The following is a 25225-nucleotide window of genomic DNA, read 5'->3' as shown; positions in this document are numbered from 1 at the left end:
AATGGGGAACACTTGGTGTGTTCTTAGCTCATTAAAATTATAAATATAATGAATAGTGGCATAAGAATATGTTGTCCAGTTCTTGATGTAGACAAGTTATGATTGGATACAATTTTTTGCAAACAATTTTTCACAAATTAAAAGAGGATTTGATTTAAACTATGTATTAATTAAATAAAATGTTTTTTGTTTTAATTAAGTAATGTATTTGTTTGTTTTTTTTTTAATTTTTAATGTTTTTTTGTTTCATAAAAATTTGGTATTGTATTTTGAATTTTAGTACAAGTTTTATAAGTTTGCAATTTAAATGTTATTTTTACAGTTTTTATAAATGTAATATGTTTAAGAATATTATATTATTAAATCTTATGATATTAAACATGTTCTCCCAATAATTAACTTTTTAACAAAAGATTTAACTACTGATCTTAGATTATTTTCATAATATTTTTACTCTGAACCTCCTTAAGTGTTCCCCCATTACTCTAAGAACATCCTAAGGTCTCTGGGTACCCGAATAAGTAGAATCTCGAACGGGTTTATCTTATCCGGACGTAAAAAAAAAAAAAAAAAATCGATGTGACAAATTTGCAGTGTTTCTCCTCTTTCACTTATGAGAAGTAAAAAACCTTTAAATCTCTAAGTGGATTCTCCTCTAGCTTTCTCTAAATCAACCAGATTCTCTTATGTACACTGCTTTGCTCACTTTGATTGAACAATTTCAATGGGGTTTGATTATTGGATCTCTTCTTCGAGGGTTTGCAAATTAAAGAGCATTTTCGGGTAAATTGAGTTTCTAACTCAAATTACATAACTTTTTTTTGGTTAAATCAAAGACCCTTGATTAGATTCTTCTTTGTTTGTGTTCCCTTTTGCTAATCGTCTTCTAAAATGTAGTTATGTAATCAATTTCTTCTTCACTAGTGTTGTTTCGTTTGTTTATTTGCAGTTGGTGGACTGATGGGTTATCTGAAGAGTGGTAGCCAGAAATCACTGCTTGCAGGTGGATTGTCAGCTGCTGTTCTACTTGCTTCAAAGGTAACTTGAGTGGTGTGTTTATGCTTCTCATTTTCTTCATAATTGAGTTGTGCTAAGGACTTTGTCTCTAGGTTGTGATATACCTTATCTTGGTATTTTGGTTCTGGAGGACTCCGATTGCCATACAACCGTTTACTTTTACCATTTTAAAGCTTGCTTTGATATATACAATGTATGTTAATGCATGTATCAGTTTTTTGTTTTGTCTTTTCTTTGGTGGTGTTTGTTTGTTTCTATGTCTTGTCTTTTTGTAATAAGAAGAATATGTTGGGTTAGTTCCCCCATTATTGGTAGGTTTACTCCTCCGGGAAACATAATGGTCTAAAAAACATTAAATGACTGCAGGGTGATTCTGAAGTTCTCATTCATTGGAAAGGAGCAGCAGAGATAGTTTTGGCTTGCTGTACACACAATACATGGACTCAGATGGTACTCTTCACACCATTGATAACCAGAAGGTGAGGTTACTAAAAGAGTTTGAAATTATAATCCCTTTGAATTAGAAGATGAAGTGATTTTGCTTGATATCGTTGGCATTGACAACAAGCAGTTAATTGTATGTGTTGTAACATGAATCTTGATAATGATGCGCTTTTAAACTTTTCCCTTCTTTTGAACTGAATGTGAGTAAATAGATGAGTGAAGATTGGTGAGTACATAGACGAGTGTGTGTCAATTGAGTGTGTGTCAAGTTTACATACAAGTAGATACAAGTTAACCAGTGGGAAGTATGGGTTAAGTGTGTTGTCGAGAATATATCTATTAAGGGTTTTGTAATAACAAAGGAAGTGAACTAGAAGCCATTGTAATCGTAGGCTAAAGTACGAATTGCTTATCTTTCTGCACAGAGCATGATCTGTTTCTTAGTTTCATGGTACCTGAATTGGATAATGATGTTCTGTTCTATTTGGTTTTTTAAGGTATGGAGAAAGACACAAGTCTGAAATCAAAGCTTAGTTGTGTTATCTTCTTTGATTAGTCAACACATTTTTCGACGCCAATAATTCATTCTATATTATTCTATTGGGTTAAAAAAACCAATTTGCATATTAGATTTATTGTAGATTCTGCTAGTTGTCTGCTGATTCAACTAAAATAAAAAAAAAGTCTCACATTTATTTTTAAAAGATATTATCAGTTCTTGTCTGAAGCTTTGGTCTCCCCCTTTGATTTCTTGGTAAGAGTTTTGAATCTGTGGATGTGTAGTTTTCATCTTTTTTTTTTCATTTCAATCTCTTAGGATTATTTTCAAATGGGTTCTCTCTGTTCAATAGCTCTGTTTCTTTCTTCCCTTCTATTGTTTCTTGCCAGAAGCTCCTTGTCACATCCTTTATGTAATGATTTGAGTAGGTGGCTCTTTTTCTGTTATCTTAAAGGTAATTTGATTGATAAGTCTGTGTTTTTGTGCCGTCTCTTTACTGATTTTTTTATAATCTGTTTGTGGTCAGCTGCACCGTTTAATCCACAGCAACGGCTCACTTTTTGTCAATTTAATGGAAGTGTATGCTGTAACTCCCTTGAAGACTTGGAGTTGCAGAGACAGTTTAAAGCAGTCAATTTATCTGGGAGCTGTTCTCTACTCCTCAAATCATTACTTTGCTCGGTAAAACACAAATGTTTAAATTTCTTGGATGCTATGGTACTGTTATCTTGTTGTCAATTAAGGATTCGGTTATCTTGTTGCAGAAGTGTGATCCTTTCGCAGCAGAGCTTTACCGTGTTGAGTCAGAATCTAGACAAGTTCCTGTGCTTTGCAACTCGACAGTTTCTTCAACACAATCGCTGGCCAACGTTGATTTCTGCGCCAGATTTTGGAACGAGTGCCATAATCTCTCTGTAACCAACACTCCTTTTGCATCTCAAGCCGGAGATGGAGGCAACAACACTTCCACAATATCTGATACGTGGAAATCAAGAAACGACTTCTGCAAGATTTTTGGTGGAGCTTCAGATGAGTCCTCTGTGTGCTTCACTGGCCAGGCTGTTTCATTTAACATTTCAAAAGCTACTAGTCCATCTCCTTCAGGCATATGTCTTGAGAAGCTTGGAAACGGGTCTTATCTTAACATGGTACCTCATCCTGATGGTTCTAATCGTGTCTTTTTGTCTGATCAACCTGGGAAGATATACTTGGCGACAGTTCCACCTGAAGGATCTGGAGAAGTTTTGAAAATAGACGAAACTAACTTGTTTCTTGATCTTACTGGAGAAGTGCACTTTGATGCTGAGCTCGGTCTCTTGGGAATAGCTTTCCATCCTGACTTCTTGCAAAACGGTAGATTCTTCGCTTCTTTCAACTGCGATAAAGTTAAGTGGCCAGAGTGTTCTGGCAAATGCGCGTGCAACTCAGATATTGACTGTGACCCTGAAAAGCTAGATTCTGATAGTGGAGCAAACCCATGTCAATACCATAGTGTCATATCAGAGTTCTTTACCAATGGTATTAAATATTACCACCTTCGTTTGTTTTTACCCTTCTCTTAAATGTTTCTGAGAACGTTACTGATATGTAATCAGGGACTTATGTTAGACCGGTGGAGGTAAGAAGAATCTTTACAATGGGTCTTCCTTTTACAACACATCACGGTGGACAGATATTGTTCGGACCTAAAGATGGGTACTTGTATTTCATGATGGGAGATGGTGGAAGTAAAGGAGATCCACACAACTTTGCACAAAACAAGAGATCGTTGCTCGGGAAGATCATGAGACTTGATGTGAATAATAATGTTCTTGGTAATAAATATGCTATTTATACAACAGACGCATACATCACAAAATGAACATGGAATTTGATTTTTTTGGTTCTTGTTTCTTTATTGGTATTCAGATACAAAAGCCCTAAGCAAGTTTCAGCTATGGGGAAACTATTCTATACCAAAGGACAATCCGTTTTCTCAAGATAAGAATCTGCTTCCGGAGATATGGGCCATGGGAGTTAGAAATCCATGGCGATGCAGTTTTGATTCAGAGAGGCCGTCTTATTTTCTTTGTGCAGATGTTGGCGAGGTATAACACAACATGTTTTATGTTCTCTCTTTGTCAAACTAAGTAATGAACATTTCCTTATATGTTGAGTTTACAGGACAAATATGAAGAAGTGGATATGATCACTAAGGGAGGAAACTATGGTTGGCATTACTACGAGGGAACTTTGCCGTTTAATCCCTCAAGTTCTTCTAAAATAAGCAACTCAACAACAAAGATTACAAATCCGATCTTGCCTGTAATGTGGTACAATCATTCAGAAGGATCAGCATCAATAACTGGTGGATACTTTTACCGTTCCTCCACTGATCCATGCTTGTATGGAACGTACGTTGGCTCATTCCCTCTTCTTCTCCTTATATATATCATTCATGTCAGTATTTGTCAAATCAAGAACATTTCCTCTGTTTGTGTGTTTTAGTTATCTCTTTGCAGACTTATACGCCGGAGTTATTTATGGTGGGACTGAAATTCCAGTTGGTAGTGGAAACTTCACGAGCTCTCATATTCCTCCGTTACAATGCGCTTCGGATTCGCCAGTCCCTTGCTCATCTGAAACAGAGTCATCTGCTTCTTCATCACCACCACTTGGCTTTGTATTCTCCTTTGGACAAGACAACAATAAAGACGTCTACTTACTTGCAAGCACTGGTATATACAGAATCGTTCGCCCGAGCCGCTGCAATTTCCATTGCTCTCTTGAAAACACAACGTCTTTACCTCCTTCACAACAGCCTGATCGTTCTCCACCGTCTCCCTCGTCGTCTAAAAGACTACTTAACAACATCTGTACTCTTGTTATAAATTTCCTAGCTAATTGGTGTTTTATTTTGGTTGTAATGTAGAGAAAATGAACATTTATTAAGATCCGTTCAAAAAAGTTATAACACAATGAGTTATGATCTTAAGCTAACATCAATAGATTAATAACTTCAATCGAAAAGGCCCAAGAAGGGTAGGATCAGATCACGGATCCTAACCCTAACTATCACTCCAAAAACCAAAGAACACGAGAAGGAGAAGGGACAAGAAGAAGCCTTGAGATCCAGAGGGAAAAACTTCAAAGGGGAAAACTTCATTCCCGGGCTCGTACGTTCTCTTACACGCTACCATATGTAACGTAAGGTAATACCTCAATAAGATTACTTAAACGGCTCCCATTTGAGGGGAATAGCTAATGATTTATTTGGTTCTAAATTACCTTTTTGGTTTTTTTTTTTTTTTTTTTTTTTTTTTTTTTTTTTTTTTTTTTTTTACAACAAGAGAACAAAATTGGCTCAAACAAGCCAATACAAAAGAACATTGTTTACATAGGTAACTAAGTGCAGAACTGTGCAAACTCATCGCACTAAATTATCCGCTTTACCATTCTGAGATCGAGGGAGGTAGACTAAGGAAAAAAAAGCAAACTCCTCTCTATCCGCCTGTATGTCCTCCAAATAAGGCGTAAAAGCTGGCCACTCGGAAGGCGAATACACTATCTTCACTAAGTCAGAACAGTCGGTGATAAAGACTACAGATTGGTTATCCGCTCCAATCATGCACCGCATAGCCCAAACAAGGGCTTCAATCTCGGCATGAAGAGGGGAGAGACTACGGCGAATGTTGGCAGCTCCCAATAAATTAATAAAATATGATAAATTATGATAAATTAATAACTCAATAAATTAATAAAATATTATATTCCTTATGTTATTAATCTATTGAGGTTTTAGTAATAAAACATCTATAAATTAATAACAATTATAAATTTCTCCGTTCCTAAGTTGAGATATTGTAATTTTAAACACAACTCGATAATATAATTATATAATATTTTTTTAAGATCTTATATGAATACATGGTCTCATCAATACTATAACTGAGTAATTGTATAAAATTATTGATATATATATATATATATATATATATATGTGTGTGAGAAAGTTTAGTAAATTATGACTCTTGTGTTTTTTACCTTTTTAAATTTTACATTAATTTTGGTTAGAGTTAATTTCTAATATATTAATGAACCGAAAGTTTTTCAAAAAATGATAATTGTTTTTTTCCTTGCAATTATTTATAAAAGAAAAATTAATTATAACAATTAAATTTTATTTTTAAATATATTTTTAAAAAATATTATTATATAGAAAGATTTTACTATAAATTAATAATTTATCAATAAAGTAATATCTCTATATATTAATAAATTCTCACGGTAATGATATTTATATAAATTGTTGTAATTTGGTGGGTGTCAGAGAAATCATAACCGAAAACAATAATGAGTATATTGTAATAAATGGCCATAGATACAACAACTAACAGGTAAAAGATGCTTTCTTTTTGATAAATGTGATTATGTGAATATGTAAAGAAGAGAACTAATCGACAAAAGAAAAAAAGCTGTATCATTATCATTATACTATTACTTTAAGTTACATATGGTACGTGTAAGAGAACGTGCGATCCCGGGAAATGATATATGCGTATCACGTATGCAAGTAGCGAAGGCAAGAAGAGACAATATGATCAGTGAGGAGGACGAAGATGGAGAACCGCTCAGCCCTATGGCTCGTGTGTTCCAATCGCCGGGCAACGACTGTTGCATCCTCACCATGATCGGTTGCAAAACTAAGATCAATGCTGATATTATACAACATGCCTTGAAGCTTAATGTTTCTAAGCATCCTCGTTTCTCTAGCAGATTGGTAAGAACGCACATTATAATTAGACCAAATTTATTTAGTGTTTAATCGATCTAATATATGACTTAATTAGTTTGGTGGTTAATTAGTCTCCAATTTCACAGTCTGATGATGGTGCATGTTGGATTAAGACTCAAGTCAACGTTGAAAACCATGTAGTTGAACCTGATATAGACCCCGGGGAGATCGGCGACAATGGAGAAGGTTATGTTGAGGACTATGTTTCACGTCTAACAATGCTTCCTCTCGATAAATCAAGACCTTTATGGGACATGCACATCCTCAACGTCAAAACGCTTGATGCCGAAGCGGTCTGTGTAATAAGATCTCACCATTCATTGGGAGATGGAACATCCCTCATGTCTCTGCTAGTTGCGTGTACTCAGAATACATCACACGGAGATACAAGTCCTACTATTCCTGTTCTTAAACGGACGGTGCATAAAGATATAGACGTCCCATGGTTCTTAAGGTTGGTACTACTGATTTCTTCTTCAGTGAGATTGATTTGCAATACTCTCGTGGATCTTTTGCTTCTCTTGGCTTCAGCTTTGTTCTTGAAGGATACAAAGACGCCTCTGAAAGGTGATGTGGGCGTCGAAAATAATCAGAAGATGTTTTGTCACAGAATTGTCTCGTTAGATGACATAAAACTTATAAAGAAAGTTATGAACATGGTATGTTACGTTTTGGGTTGATTTCTTGAAGCTCATCAATAACTATTTTTCTAGATTTTTTTTCTCTTTAATTTGCGTCAACTTGGGTTTGTTTCTAGACTATCAATGATGTACTACTTGGAGTTACACAAGCCGCTCTCTCGCGTTATCTAAGCGATTTTCCTGGAAAAATACGACTTACCGCAGGTGTTTTTGTAAACCTAAGGTCAAATGTTGGAATCAAGGTTAGAAACCTACACAACTAGATTTAACTAACCATCTGTCTAAATACATAGAAAGGAAAGCATAAATTGTGACACAAGGTTAATACATGAATGAAGCCATTGGCAGATATGATGGCCAAGGATTCAAAATGCAGATGGGGCAACTACTTCAGCTCTATTGCCTTGCCCATCTCGATCGGTTTAGAGACCGATCCATTGTTGTATCTATCAAAGGCTCAATCAGCTATGGATCGGAAAAAACACTCACTTCAAGCTGCTTTGGCATATTCGATGACAGAATATATCTTCAATATTTTCGGAACTAAGGTATATGATCTGATTAAACGAGTTCGAGATTGTTGTTATTGTCACGCTTATGAACTTAAAAATGAGACTCTTGTCATTGTAGGTAGGTGCAATATTTCCAGAACGAATTGTTTCGAACACGACCACATTAATTTCAAACATGATTGGTCCCGAGGAAGAAATCAGTTTCCTTGGCCACCCCATTGCTTACATCGCTCCAAGTGTCTATGGACACGCTCATGTACGTATACATGAAGGGGAATTTGAAACTAAATCTGCTTCTTTATCATTAGTAACCTCCTTCTCTTTTATCTTCTCATATGATCATGATTCTGTTTTTGTATAGGCATTGACAATACATTTTCTAAGTTATGCGGAAAAGATGGTAATCTCGCTAGGAGTTGATCCTACCGTCATTCCAAATCCTCACAAGCTTTGTGATGAAATGGAGGACTCTCTCCAAGCTATGAAAGCCACTATTTCAGAAAGAGGGTTACTCTAATTTGTGTTACCAGTATCTAGTATAGTAGTATGCACAAACATGCGAAATTATATGAAATTTTTATGTAAAAAAAAGAGAAGAATATTTGGTGGAAGCTACTATTTTTTTACTTTTTTTACTTTTACCTTTTTAGTGTCAAATATTGCAACATATGCATGTTGGTATGGTGGTCTCGGCTTTAGTTCTAGAATTTATTCTACCATATGCATACATTTGTGTTGACAACTTTTCTCTAATTTATCTTTTTGTGTTCATATATCATTATTTTCTTTGTTTTTGGGGGTGCTTCGGTGCTCTGTTTGTCATATACGTTAAACTTCACATCAGTTTTATAACATGAGCATGTTCGGATATCTTGTTTAAGATTATCGTTGGTTCGTGTTGATTTACTTGTCAGCCTAATGTAATTTACTAATTGTAGAGAATAAATGTTCTGCTTGATAATCAAAGTGAGACAAAGTAATGAAATTTAGTTAACGAATTATTGTAGATTTATGATTAGAAAGCACAATAATTAATACAAAACAGGTTTTACATTGTCATGTATTATATTTATTTTTAGGTGCTTAATATTACAAAAGGAACACTTGAGTTTATGCGGGAGGAGGACCGGGGAATCCAGGAGAAATACAATAGTGTTTACCCGGAGGACAATAAATTGGGACTGGGAACTGCTTCACTGATGTATGCGGATCCTGTCTTGGTGGAGGTGGAGGAAATGGCTCGGTTGGGATAATCGGTGGTAGATGGATCGGTTTAGAGTCTACTTGTTGAAGGTCTTGCATGGTCCTAGCCTGGGCAAGACTAGATGCAAGAACAAGTAGAGTAACCACAACTATTATATGAGAGAGCCTCATGATATTATTCATCATATTTTTATTGTGATTGAAAAAATGTTTAATCTACTTATTTATATTGTTCCTTATGACCCAAAAAGAAAGCAATATACTAATTAAGAAATGTTTTTTTTTGACTGGATATGTTGTGATTTGTTACCAAGAAAGGAAAGCAATATGATAAATATTGTTGACTAGAATTCTATGTTTTTTTTAAAAAAAGCAATCTTCAGTATACCTGTCCTATTGTGGGATTTTATATAAAAAAAAGATATAGTTATCTTATTTGTCATGATATATTGGAAAAAATATTTTAAAAGAATATAAGTTTTGTTAAAATCATATGCTATTTGATATTATTTAGTTACCTTCTCAAACCCCATGTTCTTGAATTTAAAATTTTATAGAAAATTATTTAAATTATTCAAGACTTTAATGTTATTTAGCTAGTAATTTATTTGTTTTAAAATAACATACCATTGAGCATTGATTTTTTATTTTATTTTATTGAACTATATGGTAAACACAAGTCAACAACGCTAAACAGTAGGTAAAAGATAAACAAAAAGTAATAATAATAATACAAAACGGCGTCGTTTGTTTCTCAGTGTACAATGTTTGGGTGCTATATAAAGATTTTATCTTTGTGTTTTTTGAAAAGATTGCAAAATCCAATGTTGTGCACAGATATTATTGCTTCATCTTCTTCGCCTTCACTTTCTCTTCCATTATTACCCTTAACCAGACCTCATATCTCCACCATTCCTAAAGCTAGACAACGCAATCTCATATTCACAGTCTCTGCTTCTTCATCACCTTCACAAACCAGAAAGGTATGGAAAAAACAACAACCAGAGAAGAAGAAGAACTCAACGTCGTCGTTTCAAGCGTTGAGGAAACATCGGAGGTATCAAAGATCCGCTTTTATCGATCACGACGTCGATATGGACGAGCTTTTAGCCTCGATTCACCAGACCCAGAACGAAAGTGAGCTTTTTTCTCTGCTTTCAACTTACAAAGACAGACAGTTGTCTATACGGTTCATGGTTTCTCTTCTCTCTCGAGAAAATGATTGGCAGAGATCATTGGCGTTGCTCGATTGGGTTCACGAGGAAGCTAAATACACACCTTCTGTGTTCGCCTACAATGTGGTACTTCGTAATGTGTTGAGAAGTAAGCAGTTTGATATTGCACACGGACTGTTCGACGAAATGCGTCAGAGAGCTCTTACCCCTGATAGGTATACTTATTCGACGCTGATTACTTCGTTTGGGAAAGAGGGTATGTTTGATTCGGCTTTGTCTTGGCTTCAGAAGATGGAACAAGACCGTGTCTCAGGTGACCTTGTTTTGTATAGCAACCTCATTGAGCTTTCTAGGAGGCTGTGTGATTATTCTAAGGCTATTTCGATTTTCTCGAGGTTGAAGAGGTCTGGTATTACTCCTGATCTTGTTGCGTATAATTCGATGATCAATGTTTATGGAAAGGCCAAATTGTTTAGAGAGGCGCGGTTACTTATAAAAGAGATGAACGGAGCGGGTGTGTTACCAAACACAGTTAGTTACTCTACACTCTTGAGTGTTTATGTAGAGAATCAGAAGTTTTTAGAAGCTTTGTCGGTTTTCGCGGAGATGAAAGAGGTGAATTGTGAGTTGGATCTCACGACTTGTAATATAATGATCGATGTTTATGGTCAGCTTGACATGGTTAAAGAAGCTGATAGGTTGTTTTGGAGTTTGAGGAAAATAGATATCGAACCAAATGTTGTTAGCTACAATACCATCCTTCGTGTTTACGGCGAGGCTGAGCTTTTCGGTGAAGCGATTCATCTTTTCAGGCTGATGCAGAGGAAAGACATTGTACAGAACGTTGTTACGTACAACACGATGATTAAGATCTATGGGAAAACTATGGAGCATGAAAAGGCCACGAATCTTGTTCAAGAGATGCAGAGCCGAGGAATTGAACCTAACGCCATTACCTACTCAACTATTATATCAATATGGGGGAAAGCTGGGAAATTGGACCGAGCTGCGACACTGTTTCAGAAGCTGAGGAGCTCGGGTGTGGAAATCGATCAAGTTCTGTATCAAACCATGATTGTGGCTTATGAAAGAGTTGGTCTAATGGGTCATGCTAAACGTCTGCTTCACGAGTTAAAACTCCCTGATAATATCCCTCGGGAAACCGCTATCACTATTCTGGCTAAAGCCGGGAGAACTGAAGAGGCGACATGGGTTTTTCGTCAAGCTTTTTACTCCGGGGAAGTAAAAGACATATCAGTTTTTGGCTGTATGATCAATCTTTACTCAAGAAACCAAAGGTATGTAAATGTCATCGAAGTGTTTGAGAAAATGAGAACCGCTGGTTACTTTCCGGATTCAAATGCGATAGCTATGGTGTTGAACGCGTATGGGAAACAGAGAGAGTTTGAAAAGGCAGATACGGTTTACAGAGAAATGCAAGAGGAAGGATGTGTTTTCCCTGATGAAGTTCATTTCCAAATGCTGAGTTTATACTCATCGAAGAAAGATTTTGAGATGGTTGAATCGTTGTTTGAGATATTGGAATCTGATCCTAATGTTAATAGCAAGGAGTTGCATTTGGTTGTGGCCGCTTTGTACGAGAGAGCAGATAAACTAAACGATGCTTCAAGAGTCATGAATCGAATGAGAGAACGAGGAGTCTTAAAGCCGTTTTCTGGATGACAAATGTCATATGATTCTTCTTGTGCTTTCTTGAGTAACCACAATTGTATATTCACACTGTTCTTTGCAACAATCCATTGCATTTGCGGTTGGGATAATCTACCTCATTTATCGTATAAATAATTACTTTTTCATCCTCCACTCACCATATCTCAAATCTTTAATATATGTATGATGATCCAACATGTAGTTATATAAAGAAAGATTGTTATTGTTTTCTTTTTAAAGGTTGTGCTTATGGCCACGTTGTACGTTGGAAGAGGTGCATTTATATGTTCAGGGGTTTTCTGGAAACCTAATTTAGAATAGGCTTGGTGCCGACCCATTAAAGAGTATTCAGTTTTGGATTTTTTTTCATTTTTATGGAATTTATGATGCAGCGTAGCATTCATCCTTGATGGACCTTCATTTTTGTTCGGGCTTTTCTATTCTGTTTAAGTCGGTTTCAACGTTATTATGCTAGATCTAGGGTTTTGTTTTGGTAAATAACTGATCTCTTTTGATGATCAATCTTTGATTTTGCTTTAGATCTAATCAGTTATCTGATCTCTGTAGTTTCATCAGCTTGCCTTTAGACATTCACACTGACATTTACATGTCTTGATTCTTCTCTAATATTTATACTCAAATCGATCTGTACTAAATTTTTTTTTTAAACCAAAACAAATGTGAACTTCTTCAAATATTTTCATCTTTATTACGTACCTCGAAGGTTATGTCTTTCTAGAAAATCATATACATAAAAGTAAGGTTTCACTCTCTCCTTATTGGTCATTTAGCATTTAATTTCTAAAAATTAATATTTATTTTAAATTAAATAAAAATGTAATAATTTACATTAATCTAAACTTTAAATTCAACTTTACTACTAAATTGTAATTGAAATTACATAAATTTTAAATTGACTATCTTTTTCCATTCATTTTCATTCAAACACACTATGAATTATAATTGTAACTCCTATAATTAAATTATTTTAGAAATGTAATTTCCATCCCTTGAAATCTTATAAATAATCATTCTCACATCATCATCCACCATATCTCAAATTATAAATATTTTCTTTGTTTTGTTTATGTTCTTGCATGGGTTCAAAACTCATTGTAAGAGTGTGATTATATATTTAGTTAGATTTATCTTATATTTTGTTCAATTTTATTTCTTTTTTTTAATGTATTTATTCCTTCTTTCTTTGTCTTCTTATTATTTCTAATTTTCAATTAAATATGTATAATAATATATTTTAGAAATGTAAATTCCATCCCTTGAAATCCTATAAATAATCATTCTCACATCATCATCCACCACATCTCAAATTCTAAATATTTTCTTTGTTTTGTTTATATTCTTTCATGGGTTCAAAACTCATGGTAAGAGTGTGATTATATATTTGTTAAATTTATCTTATATTTTTATGCAATTTTATTTCTTTGTTTTTATGAATTTATTCCTTCCTTCTTTGTCTTATAATTATTTACATATGTATAAAAACTTTCAAATGTAACTTTCATCCCTTGAAATCCTATAAATAACCATTCTCACATCATCATCCATCATACCTCAAATTCTTAATATTTTCTTTGTTTTGTTTATGTTCTTTCATGGGTTCAAAACTCATGGTAAGAGTGTGAATGTGTGATTATATATTTTGTTAGATTTATCTTATATTTTGTTCAATTTTTTTTATGTATTTCTTCTTTCTTCTTTATCTTCTTATTAATTTTAATTTTCAATTACATATGTATTATAAAATTTTGGTGGCTGTAAAAGATAATTGTTCACTATCTTCTTACTGGTCTATTTAGCATTTAATTTCTAAAAAATAAATTTTATTTTTAATAAATAAATATGTAATAATAGAGATTAATCCACACTTTACTACTTAATTGTAACTGAAATTACATAAATTATAAATTGACTATTTTCTTCAATTCATTTTCATTCAAACACACTATAAATTATAATTGTAACTCCTCTAATTAAATTTTAATAGAAATGTAACTTCCATCCCTTGAAATCCTATAAATAACCATTCTCATATCATCATCCACCATATCTCAAATTCTAAATATTTCCTTTGTGTTGTTTATGTTCTTGCATGGGTTCAAAACTCATGGTAAGAGTGTGATTATATATTTTGTTAGATTTATTTTATATTTTGTTAAATTTTATTTCTTTAATTTTATGTATTTCTTCTTTCCTTCTTTGTCTTCTTATTATTTTTAATTTTCAATTACATATGTATAATAAATTATATTAGAAATGTAACTTTCATCCCTTGAAATCCTATAAATAACCATTCTCACATCATCATCCACTATATCTCAAATTCTAAATATTTTTTTTTGTTTTGTTTATGTTCTTGCATGGGTTCAAAACTCATGGTATAAGTGTAATTATATATTTTGTTAGATTTATCTTATATTTTTATTCAAACTTTTATTTTTTTTAGTTTTAATGTATTTTTTCTTTCCTTCTTTGTCTTCTTATTATTTTTAATTTTCAATTACACATGTATAATAAAATTTTGGTGGTTGTAAAAAACAATTATCGATGCAGACTCAACAATACTGATTTCGTTCAAAGCCCAATGAGGAAATCAAGCTAAAGAACTCATCTTCATTCATGTATATTATTTTAATTTTAAAAGTATGCAATGTTTTAACAAAATAAACTATTATAATAGAATTATTAAATCAAAATGAATATCATAGTAAATTTGTATTTTTATCATTAACAATATTTTTAAAATAAGTGGTATATTTTGATATTGTATGATTTGAATAAATATAGTGTATTATTGATATTTAGAATTTTTTTTGGTATATATGTATTTTTAGAGAGAATTTCAATAATACATCTTTTTCAATACCTTTTTTTAGAAATACCATTTTAAAAAACTTTATAAAAAAAATCTTATCAAAAAATTCTTACAATTTTATAATTATTACATAAACTAAAATTAATTAAAATAACTAATACAACAACCCGCGCATATGCACAAGATATTACCTAATTAAAATAAAGAGAGCGTTTAAATGTAGCCTCTACTATAAATTAAAGGATATGGAGCCGTGCGTTTGATTTTTATAGCTCTCACTTATTTTGGTAAAACCATTACACATCTATAAATTAAGCAACTTATTCCTAATCTTTGTACAACTTACTGACATTGACTATCGTCTTTGATAAACACCTTTGGTTATGTATTCAAACCACTACAAGAAAAGAGCTTACAACTGACGAGCACAACTGCCAGTAAGCCGTCGGAAACATCCATTACCAACAAATTACTGATGGATACGTCCGTCGGTTCTAGATCATCGAAAAAATAAATTTGTCGAAAATCCGTCGGTAATTACTGACGGATTTTTGACAAGCAATTACTAACAGATTACCGATAAATATATTAATGGTCGGTTTGTCAGTAAATCCGTCGGTAATCACCTGTCAGAAATCCATCGGAGACGGGTTTGTCGGTAAGTCCGTCGGTAATTTTCTGCCAGACATCCGTCGGAGATATATTTCCGACGATATTACCGACCGAACAATATCGGAAAATATCCGTCGAACTGACGGAAAAACCGATGATTTAACGATGGAATTTCGAGAAACTTCGTCGTTTCCGACAGATTTCCGACGGCATGTATCGGAAAATGTCCGTCATATACGACAGATTACCGATGGTATGTTTTTGAGAAAGTCCGTCATTTCCGACAAATTTCCGACGGCATGTATTGGAAAATGTCCGTATTTTCTGACAGATTACCGATGGTATGTTTTCGAGAAGTCTATCGTTTCCGACTAATTCCAACGGCATGTATTGGAAAATGTCTGTATTTTCCGACAGATTACCGATGGTATGTTTTCGAGAAACTCTGTCGTTTCTGACAGATTTCCGACAGATTCACATATTTTTGTGTTTAAAGAAAAATTCTTGGGTTCACCCCTAGAGGTGAATCTCTTTTATTCACCCCATCTTAATTAACCAATCAAAATACAACAAAACGTCATGCCATATTATATTTATAAAATAAATCAAAATCAAAATAAAAATAAAAAACAAATTAAAGAAACAAATTCTGTAGATTTTTAATAAGGAAATAATGTCAGTTTGGGATTATAAAAGAATTGAATGATTATAGTGTAAATTTTACAATTAAACAAAATTATATATCGGTTTGGGTTTACAAAAGAGTGATTAGGGTTTTATATGTCGGTTTGGGTTTACAAGATAGTGGTTAGGGTTTAGATTTTATAATTAAACGAAATTATATGTCGGTTTGGTTTTACAAAAGATTGGTTAGAGTTTAGGGTTTAAATTTTACAATCAAACAAATTTATATGTCGGTTTGAGTTTATAAAAGAGTTGTTAGGGTTTAGATTTTACAATTAAAGAAAATTATATGTCGGTTTGGGTTTATAAAATAGTAGTTAGGGTTTAGATTTTACAATCTATCTTAATATTTTTGAAGTACATTTTTGTGTCACCCTCTCTTATCTTTGTATCCAAACAAGTCCCAACTAAATTCTCTACAATCCTTACAACCAAAAACAATCATTTCCTTATTTGATAATATTAATTTCCTAAAATCTATCTACCTAATTTAAAGCAATATTTTATATTAAAATAGAATTTTCCTTTCAGTTTTATTTAATCTTATATTAAATTATTTGAATTACTATTTAATACATAAAGTTAATTAAATTTCAGATTTTTTTCAGCATATGATGTGATTTGAATTTTTATAAACGGATATATATTTTAAAAACTGTTTTAGGATTTTTATAACCAAACAAGTATTTCCAGATATATATTATTTTACATTTGAGTTATTTTAATATATAATGAATATTTACAATTAAAAGTTAAAATAACACGCAATAAAATTTTATTGTGCGAATGATTTGAATCATTAATTTGGTGTTACACAGATAATTTATCATTTCATTATTTTGCTAACATTATCAATATTAGATATATTAAATTGAGTAATTTATGATAATGTAGAGAACAAATTATTTTGCGGTAAACAGTGGGTTAAATCCTATAATTAACAGTCAAATACAATTATATAATCTTACACTAAACAAAACTAACACATAAATATAACTTAAATTTTGATATATTTGTTGTAAATATTTGAATTAATTTTTTCATAATGCACAGGGTTATTGATTTATAAAACAAACAACAAAAATAAAAGAAATGGACCCGTGGTGTACCACGGGGTAAATCCTAGTTAAACAGTATTGTATTTCAATTTAAGTTTATAAAAGAGTGGTTATGGTTTAAATTATACGATTAAAAAAAATTATATATCAGTTTGGGTTTATAAAAAAAGTAATTTAGATTTAGATGTTATAATTAAAAACTATAATATAATGTTTAGAATTAATAACGTTTAAATTAAATGATATACAGATTTTGTTTCTTTAAATAATAATTTGTTTCCTTAATTATGTAGGGGTGAATAAAAGAAGTTCACCCCTAGGGGTGAATCCACGAATTGTCTACCATTAAATAGATAAAATAACAAATTTTAGACTAATCAGTTTAAAAAATGCAATGAGAAAAATGTATCCAAGTGGCAAATAAATGAATAATTTTTTTTATTGTTTGTAAAATGTAATTTACTTCTAATAATTAAATATGTTATGAAATTGATAATTAAATATATTTCTGGATTTTAGTTGCTCATTAAATATTTGATTTTTAAAAACTAATAGAAAATAACATTGCCTTATATTTTGTCAATGACATATTTATGTAAATGATAATGAGATGTAAGAGTATTTTTTTAAAAAAAGACAAAAAACTATGTGAACGCGACACATCAGCTTTTTGTGAGAGTGTTTATCTATTAATATATATATAGGGGATTCCTAGTATGTATTTCCTCCTCTTGGGAAGCCAACCAATTAAACTATCAACAAATTATATATATATATATATATATATATATATATATATATATATATATATATAATCTATCAAGTGTGCAAAAGCCAAAAGAAAATAAGATGTGGCTGTTATAAAACTAGAGAATCCAAAGGTAGAAAACTCTTGTTCTTATTGATTAAACTCGAGGTTACAGATGTATATATAGTAGAGTACAAAGACTAAAGATAAACCGACTAGGAATAGGTTATGGCCGAGAGAGGCCTTGGCCGATGGGCCTAAAGTCTTAAACACTTATGGACCGTCTATGGGTTTGGTTATGGAGTCCATCATCCAGTGTTTTACAACACTCCCCCTTGGATGACATAACCATGCAAGTGCTAGGAAGGATCTACGCAATGTGCTTGGGGATGCTGCCTCATTAAAACCTTACCAGGAAAACCCATTGGGACAAAACCATGGTGAAGGAAAAAGAGTACAGCACACATTGCTCCCCCTGTTCCAAGCATCACTCTAAGTCCTTAAGCCTCTGCATTCCAATCTGGTGCGTGAGCTTCTTGAATGTGGTTGTCGGCAATGCTTTGGTGAAGAGATAGGCTGAGTTGTCGCATGATTGAACTTGCACCACTTGAACTTCTCCGGCCTTTTGTAGTTCATGTGTGAAGAAGAACTTTGGTAGAATGTGCTTCGTCCGATCTCCCTTGATGTAACCTTCCTTGAGCTGTGCGATGCAGGCCGTATTTTCTTCATAGATTACGGTTGCTTCCTTATTGTCGTCCATGCCACTATCAGTCCAAATATGTTGAGTCATGGACCTCAACCAAACACACTCACGGCTGGCTTCATGAATTGCTAGGATCTCCGCATGATTTGATGATGTGGCCACAAGGGTTTGCTTCATAGAACGCCATGAGATCGCAGTACCACCGTGTGTAAACACATAACCTGTTTGTGACTTACCATTGTGTGGATCAGATAGATAACCTGCATCAGCAAAACCAACTAAACCTTCTTTGTTATAGTTAGTATAAAATAAACCAAAGTCTGTCGTTCCTTGTAGGTAACGCAGAACATGTTTAATACCGTTCCAGTGCCTTATAGTCGGACAAGAACTATATCTTGCTAGGAGGTTCACGGCAAAACATATGTCTGGTCTAGTGTGGCTAGCCAAGAACATTAACGCTCCTATAGCACTGAGGTACGGCACTTCAGGACCAAGGACTTCTTCATTGTCCTTCTTTGGAGCAAATGGATCTTTATTCACTTCAATACTTCTCACAACCATTGGGCTAGTCAATAAGTGAATTTGGTCCATATTAAATCTCTTGAGTACCTTTTCTGTATATGCCTTTTGATGCACAAGGATCCCATTGTTTCTGTACTCAAGCTGCAATCCCAAACAGAACTTAGTCTTACCTAGGTCTTTCATTTCAAATTCTTTCTTGAGATATTCTACTGTTTGGGCAATTTCACCAGAGGTTCCAAGGATGTTTAAATCATCCACATATATTGCTATTATCACAAATCCTTTGTTTGCAAACTTCTTTATGAATATACATGGACTGATTGGGTAATTCTTATAGCCTTCTTTAGCTAAATACTCACTTAATCGATTATACCACATTCAACCACTGTATTTCAGTCCATAAAGCGATTTGTCTAGCCTTATGCAGTATTGTTCTCGAGAACCACTCTTATCTTTGAGCTCAATACCCTCTGGTAATCTCATATAAATTTTATTATCCAGTGGACCATACAAGTATGCGGTTACAACATCCATTAACCGCAAATCAAGTTTTCTCTTATAGCTAGACTTATTAAGTACCTAAATGTTGTTGCATCCATCACATGGGAGTATGTCTCCTCATAGTCTATTCCTGGTCTTTGAGAGAATCTTTGTGCTACAAGCCATGCTTTATATCTCACAATTTCATTATTCTCATTTCTCTTCCTTACAAAGACCCACTTATGTCCAACTGGTTTAATTTCAGGTGTTGTCCTTAAGATCGGACCAAACACACTTCTCTTCTTCAAAGAGTTTAACTCCACGTCAATGGCTTCTTTCCACTTTAGCCAGTCTTTACTTTGAGTGCACTCTAATATAGACGTGGGTTCATGATCCTCATTTATCTCAAGTGCTATCTTATATGCAAATATTTCATCAATGTTGACATCTTTTCGGTTCCATTGTATTCCAGATATTATATAATTGATTGAGATCTCATTATTATTAATATCTTCAGGACCTTGAGGTTCAGCGTCCCAAACCTCACTTGGTTCCTTAGGATTTGCCGCGGCTATGTCTGTATTTTTTCTGTAATTCCCTTAACCTCGGTCTATTTTGCACCTTTAGACTTCCGAGGGTTCTTATCTTTGGAACCTAATGGTCTACCTCGTTTCAAACGTGGCTTAGACTCTCTAGCAACTTGATTATTGTGTTCCTTCTGAACATCAATACGTACTAGTGCATTACAAGCTGGTATGTACGATTTTGTTACTCTCTTTGGGTCAGCAAAAGAATCTGGCAATTGATTAGCTAGCTTCTGTAAATGAATAATCTTTTGAACCTCTGCATCACATGCTAGAGTTCGAGGATCTTGCCAATTTAGGGATGTTTGATTCCATGTTAATTCCTTGACCAACTTGCTAGTCTCACCACCTAACATAGGGAATTCGGACTCAACAAATTGACAGTCCGCGTATCTAGCCTTGAATAAATCTCCTGTGGTTGGCTCAAGATACTTTATAATGGTGGGAGACTCATATCCAACATATATTCCCATCCTCCTTTGAGGTCCCATCTTAGTTCTCTGTGGTGGAGCAATAGGTACATAAACGGCACAACCAAATGTTTTGAGATGGGATATGTCTTGCTCTTGACCCGATAATAGTTGGGATGGTGAATATTTGTGTTCACTAGATGACCTGATGCGTATAAGTTCTGCTGCATGTAAGACTGCGTGTCCCCAAGCCGACACAGGGAGCTTCGACCTCATTAGCAATGGCCGAGCTATCAATTGTATTCGTTTAATGAAGGATTCAGCTAATCCGTTTGTGTATGGACATGTGCCACAGGATGTCCCACACTCACCCCCATGGACATACAGTAATCATTAAACGCTTGGGATGTGAATTCACCAGCATTTTCTAGACGTATAGTCTTAAGTGGAAAATCTGGAAAGTGTGCTCTTAGCCTTATAATTTGAGCCAACATCCTAGCAAATGCTAGGTTCCTTGTGGATAACAAGCAAACGTGTGACCATCTGGTTGATGCATCGATCATAACCATAAAACATCTAAATGTCCCACAAGATGGGTGTATTGGTCCACATATATCACCTTGTATCCTTTCTAGAAGGTTTAAAGTCTCTTTAGTGACTTTTACTGGTGATGGCCTTATGATAAGTTTCCCTTGTGCACATGCTACACAAGTGAGATGTTTAGGGATAACTTTTCTCTCTTTAAGATTGTGTCCATTCGAATTTTTAATCAATTTACGCATCATATTCGAACCCGGGTGGCCTAGCCGGTCATGCCATAGAGTGAACTGTTCATTGAACATTTTGTGCTTTGCCAAGTTAGCTTCTATCATGTTAATCTTAGCATGGTATCAACCAGTGGCTAGTGCAGGTATAGTCTCTAGGACCTTCTTATGTCCTTTCACAATTTCTGTAATGTATAGGAATTCTTTATTTCCTTCACCCTTAGTTTCAATATGATAACCATTCAATCTGATATCTTTAAAGCTCAATAAGCTTCTCTTAGAGCTGGGTGAGTACAAAGCATCACTTAATTCAATATGTGTGCCATTAGGCAATAATATGTGAGCCTGGCCGTAGCCTTCTATTAAACTTGCTATACCCGCAATTGTACTAACATTGGCACTTTTCATTATGAGGTTTATGAAATATCTTTTATCCTTCAATATTGTGTGGCTGGATCCATTGTCCACCACTAGTACACTCATATCCTCAGCCATTTCTATATAAAACAACATTTTGTGTTTTGATTTAATAAGGCAATTACTTATATAAAATAAAATCTTTGAATTTAAACCAAAATAATTATCCAATACATAGAAGGAAATTAAAGCATAAAAGCATAGAAATTAAACCAAAATAAAACCGAAATTCAATCATCATTCTTAAGGCAATCGGAAGTCTCACAGGCTAGTGAGTCATCATTCTCATGGTCGAAGTCTCCTTCATCATCGAGATGCACATAGTTTGCTTCTGGGTTCTTCTTCAAGACCTCTTGATATGCATCAATGAGATGTTTGGGTGTTCTGCAATTCTTTGCCCAATGGTTTGACATACCACATTGATGACAGACCGATTTAGCCTTGGTTTGTGGTTTAAAGGACCCACGGCCCCTACCACCACGGCCGTAACCATCAAATCGGCTAGCTTGGCCTCCTCGACCACCACGTCCTCTAGATACAAGACCACCACGTCCTTTAGAGAAGAAGATGAATTGTTTTTAAATTACGTTTTTGCCCATCTGTCGAATATTTGTGACGAATTTGCGACTACATTCTGGGCGTCTCAAAAAATTAGGTGATTAGATACTAATGTTTCCAGCATTTTCTAAATTTATTTTGCGATTGATTTGTGACGGAACAACAAAACTTTACGAGAGTTACAAATAAGTCTTATTTTGTGACGATTTAGCGATGGCTTTTTGCAACCCCATCAGTTACGTCCCAAATTAGTCGCAAACTACGACCTTTTTTTGACAAGTCTGAAAAACGTAGCAAAAGGGTCCGTAATTTGCGACTACTCGCCGACTTCCCCACATCGTCGTTAATTTGCGACTGATTTGTCTTGGTATTAGTGTTGGTCGTTAATTAGTCACAAATACGTTATAAAGTAGTCGCTAATATTTGCGACCACAATTTTTGTCACAACCAATGGTCACATATTGCAGGTTTTCTTGTAGTGTCTGCCACCACGGCCACGGCCATAGTGTCTTTCTCTGTGGACATAGTTGGTCTCCTTAGGCTCCTTAAGCTCTTTAGGCTCTATAGCATTTTTCTTTCCCAAATCAACCTTGTGTGCTTCTGGTAATGGGGCAGTACCAGGAGGTCTCATAGCACTATTCATCAGCAACAGCTCATTATTCTGCTCAGATAGCAGTAGACATTCGTTAAGTTCCCCATAGTTATCAAAACCTTTTTGCCGGTATTGTTGCTGAAGGAGTATGTTATGAGTGCTAAAGGTAGACAATGTCTTCTCTAGCAGCTCCTTCTCTGTTACTTCAGTACCACACAACCTAAGGAGTGAGACAATCCTAAAGAGCTCAGAGTTATACTAATCCACGGATTTGTAGTCCTGGATCATTAGGTTTTTCCAATCAAACTCGGCCTTTGGTAGGAGCACCGTCTTTTGGTGTCCGTATCTGCGTTTAAGCGCTGTCCAAAGGCCAAGAGGATCTTCTATGGTGAGGTACTGATTCTTGAGACTCTCAGCAGGGTGATGGTGTATGTGCTGAATGGTCTTATACTTTTGCTTGTCAGAACAGTCATTATCCTCTTCAATGCATTCGAACAAGTCCTTTGACTTCAGATGGATCTTAGTGTCCATTGCCCATTGCAAGTAGTTGTCTCCAAAAGCATTCAAGATACCATACTCTAGGTTCTTCAGCCTTGCCATTTGCATAAAACAGAAATAGACAACCGATCATTAGCATGCGGTGTTTGAGACCGAACCATGCAATCAATATTAATTCAGGTCATGCGGTATTTGAGACCAAAACATGCCATAGGCCATGCGGTATTTGAGACCGAAACATGCCTTGCCTCTTATAAGATTTCGTGGTTTAAATTCATGCATGCAAGACAACAAAACTAAATAGAAACTATCATGCAACAATTTCCTTATTACTAGATATGATTTCCTTTTCTTAAGTTTTCCTTTTTAATCTAGGATTTTAGTAAATATTGTTCTAGGCTTTTAGATAATTACTATAATTAATTTAGGAATCTATCCTAATCTATGTTTTTAATTCCGATTTCATGTTTTAATTTTTATAGAATTTTAACAAAAGTTTTAAGATCAATTGGATTCAATCCTAGAACAATAAAGCTAATGTTTCTTAAATTTTAGGGTAACTATAAGATTGAATTGGAAGTTTTAACAACCTAAGAACAAGTCTATGTGTTCGAGTTTTTAGGGTTCATGCAGCCGAGTTTTTACAAGAACAAGTTATGCTATAATCGATTCTATAACATCCTATACATTATCCGATTTTCTTATGATGCATGAACAACCAAGCAATAACAATCAACCAAGTTTTAATCATGATTAATATGGTTTAATTCTCAAACAATCTATGCAACCCTAAGCATCAATCCATCCGATTTTAAGTTTTAAATTAATAGGGTTTTAGCATAAAACTTGTTTGTTGATTGTATACTTTGTAGTTTTAGGGTTCCATTCTGTTTATGTATTGAATTCGGTTCATAGGTTCTAAGGGGGTTTTAGATCTTATTTACCTTCACCGATTTGGGGTCTGACTGGATATGAACCGGGAGCTAAAGACCTCGGTCGTACCTCTCTCTCGATCACAAACCGCGGACAGGATCGAACAGTACTTGGACAGAACTCGAGCAGGAACCGGATCGCACTCGATCACGAACACGAGCAGGAGTCGGATTTCTCGGACAGGATCACGAACAGGAACCTCGATCAGATCTCGAACAAAAACCCGAACAGGAACTCACCCCGGACAGAACTCGGATGAGCAAGGATTGATCGCCGATAGCAACTCTGAACAAGGGAAGGAGGCGGCGGTTTTTAGGGTTTTTAGGGTAAGCGTTTTTTCAGTTGGACTTAGAGGCTATCGTGCTGATAACGTGTTATAAAACTAGAGAATCCAAAGGTAGAAAACTCTTGTTCTTATTGATTAAACTCGAGATTACAGATGTATATATAGTAGAGTACAAAGACTAAAGATAAACCGACTAGGAATAGGTTATGGCCGAGAGAGGCCTTGGCCGATGGGCCTAAAGTCTTGAACACTTATGAACCGTCTATGGGCTTGGTTATGGAGTCCATCATCCAATGTTTTACAACAGTGGCCAATTTCTATTGCTAAAGATGCATTACTCTAAAGTTAGTCAACATGTGTAGTGTGTTGATAAATATGAGTCCTAACTAATAACTTTGTTGAATATAATTCATGATACTTTTTTATTATTTTAGGATTGTTTCTCAATAACCAATGACAAATATAGTAAAGAAAATTAAATCTTAAACTTAAATATTTTTTCAATTTTCTCAATGATATAAAATCCATACATTTAATAACATATCTCTATAATTGATCCCAAAAAAAAATTAACATATCTCTATAAATGTAGTGGTCCAAAAATAAA

The 25225-nt window shown here is 34.2% G+C and overlaps 3 protein-coding genes and 1 pseudogene across 11 annotated transcripts; 3 read left to right on the top strand and 1 right to left on the bottom strand.

Moving 5' to 3' along the window:
* The first annotated feature begins 471 nt into the window (after window positions 1-471).
* On the top strand, window positions 472-4918 carry LOC104732853 (HIPL1 protein-like). 5 transcript variants are annotated; one of them, XM_087479377.1, is made up of 9 exons: window positions 472-783; window positions 950-1038; window positions 1384-1496; window positions 2487-2641; window positions 2725-3478; window positions 3556-3774; window positions 3869-4047; window positions 4124-4353; window positions 4448-4918. In XM_087479377.1, the coding sequence occupies exons 5-9, from the start codon at window positions 3106-3108 to the stop codon at window positions 4869-4871; spliced, it is 1425 nt and encodes a 474-aa protein (XP_087335503.1). In that variant the 5' UTR covers window positions 472-783; window positions 950-1038; window positions 1384-1496; window positions 2487-2641; window positions 2725-3105; the 3' UTR covers window positions 4872-4918. The 5 variants fall into 5 exon arrangements, 4 of the variants coding, with proteins under 4 accessions (XP_087335503.1, XP_087335504.1, XP_087335502.1 ...); XM_087479378.1 differs by lacking the exons at window positions 472-783; window positions 950-1038; window positions 1384-1496 and adding an exon at window positions 2083-2215; XM_087479376.1 differs by lacking the exons at window positions 472-783; window positions 950-1038; window positions 1384-1496 and adding an exon at window positions 2096-2414.
* Window positions 4919-6321: 1403 nt separating this feature from the next.
* On the top strand, window positions 6322-8515 carry LOC104732852 (wax ester synthase/diacylglycerol acyltransferase 7-like). Of its 4 annotated transcripts, none has more exons than XR_015575118.1 (6): window positions 6322-6719; window positions 6821-7393; window positions 7492-7617; window positions 7724-7923; window positions 8006-8143; window positions 8249-8515. XR_015575118.1 is itself a non-coding variant. In XM_010452445.3 (6 exons), the coding sequence occupies exons 1-6, from the start codon at window positions 6453-6455 to the stop codon at window positions 8402-8404; spliced, it is 1470 nt and encodes a 489-aa protein (XP_010450747.3). In that variant the 5' UTR covers window positions 6322-6452; the 3' UTR covers window positions 8405-8515. The 4 variants fall into 4 exon arrangements, 3 of the variants coding, with proteins under 3 accessions (XP_010450747.3, XP_087335505.1, XP_087335506.1); XM_010452445.3 differs by having other exon boundaries at window positions 7714-7923; XM_087479379.1 differs by having other exon boundaries at window positions 6806-7393; window positions 7714-7923.
* Window positions 8516-9892: 1377 nt separating this feature from the next.
* LOC104732851 (pentatricopeptide repeat-containing protein At5g39980, chloroplastic pseudogene) lies at window positions 9893-12089 on the top strand (annotated as a pseudogene). Its single transcript, XR_015573833.1, has one exon. The product of XR_015573833.1 is annotated as a pentatricopeptide repeat-containing protein At5g39980, chloroplastic pseudogene (transcript).
* A 9892-nt stretch (window positions 12090-21981) lies between these two features.
* On the bottom strand, window positions 21982-23501 carry LOC147933378 (uncharacterized). Its single transcript, XM_087477427.1, has 3 exons — window positions 23229-23501; window positions 22928-23159; window positions 21982-22304 (listed from the first exon to the last, which is right to left on the bottom strand). The coding sequence occupies exons 1-3, from the start codon at window positions 23499-23501 to the stop codon at window positions 21982-21984; spliced, it is 828 nt and encodes a 275-aa protein (XP_087333553.1).
* Between the last annotated feature and the right edge of the window lie 1724 nt (window positions 23502-25225).

This window comes from Camelina sativa, chromosome 12, assembly GCF_030686135.1.
Source record: "Camelina sativa cultivar CO46 ecotype springtype chromosome 12, ASM3068613v1".
NCBI lineage: Eukaryota > Viridiplantae > Streptophyta > Magnoliopsida > Brassicales > Brassicaceae > Camelina > Camelina sativa.
This window is presented reverse-complemented; position numbering and strand designations above follow the sequence as displayed.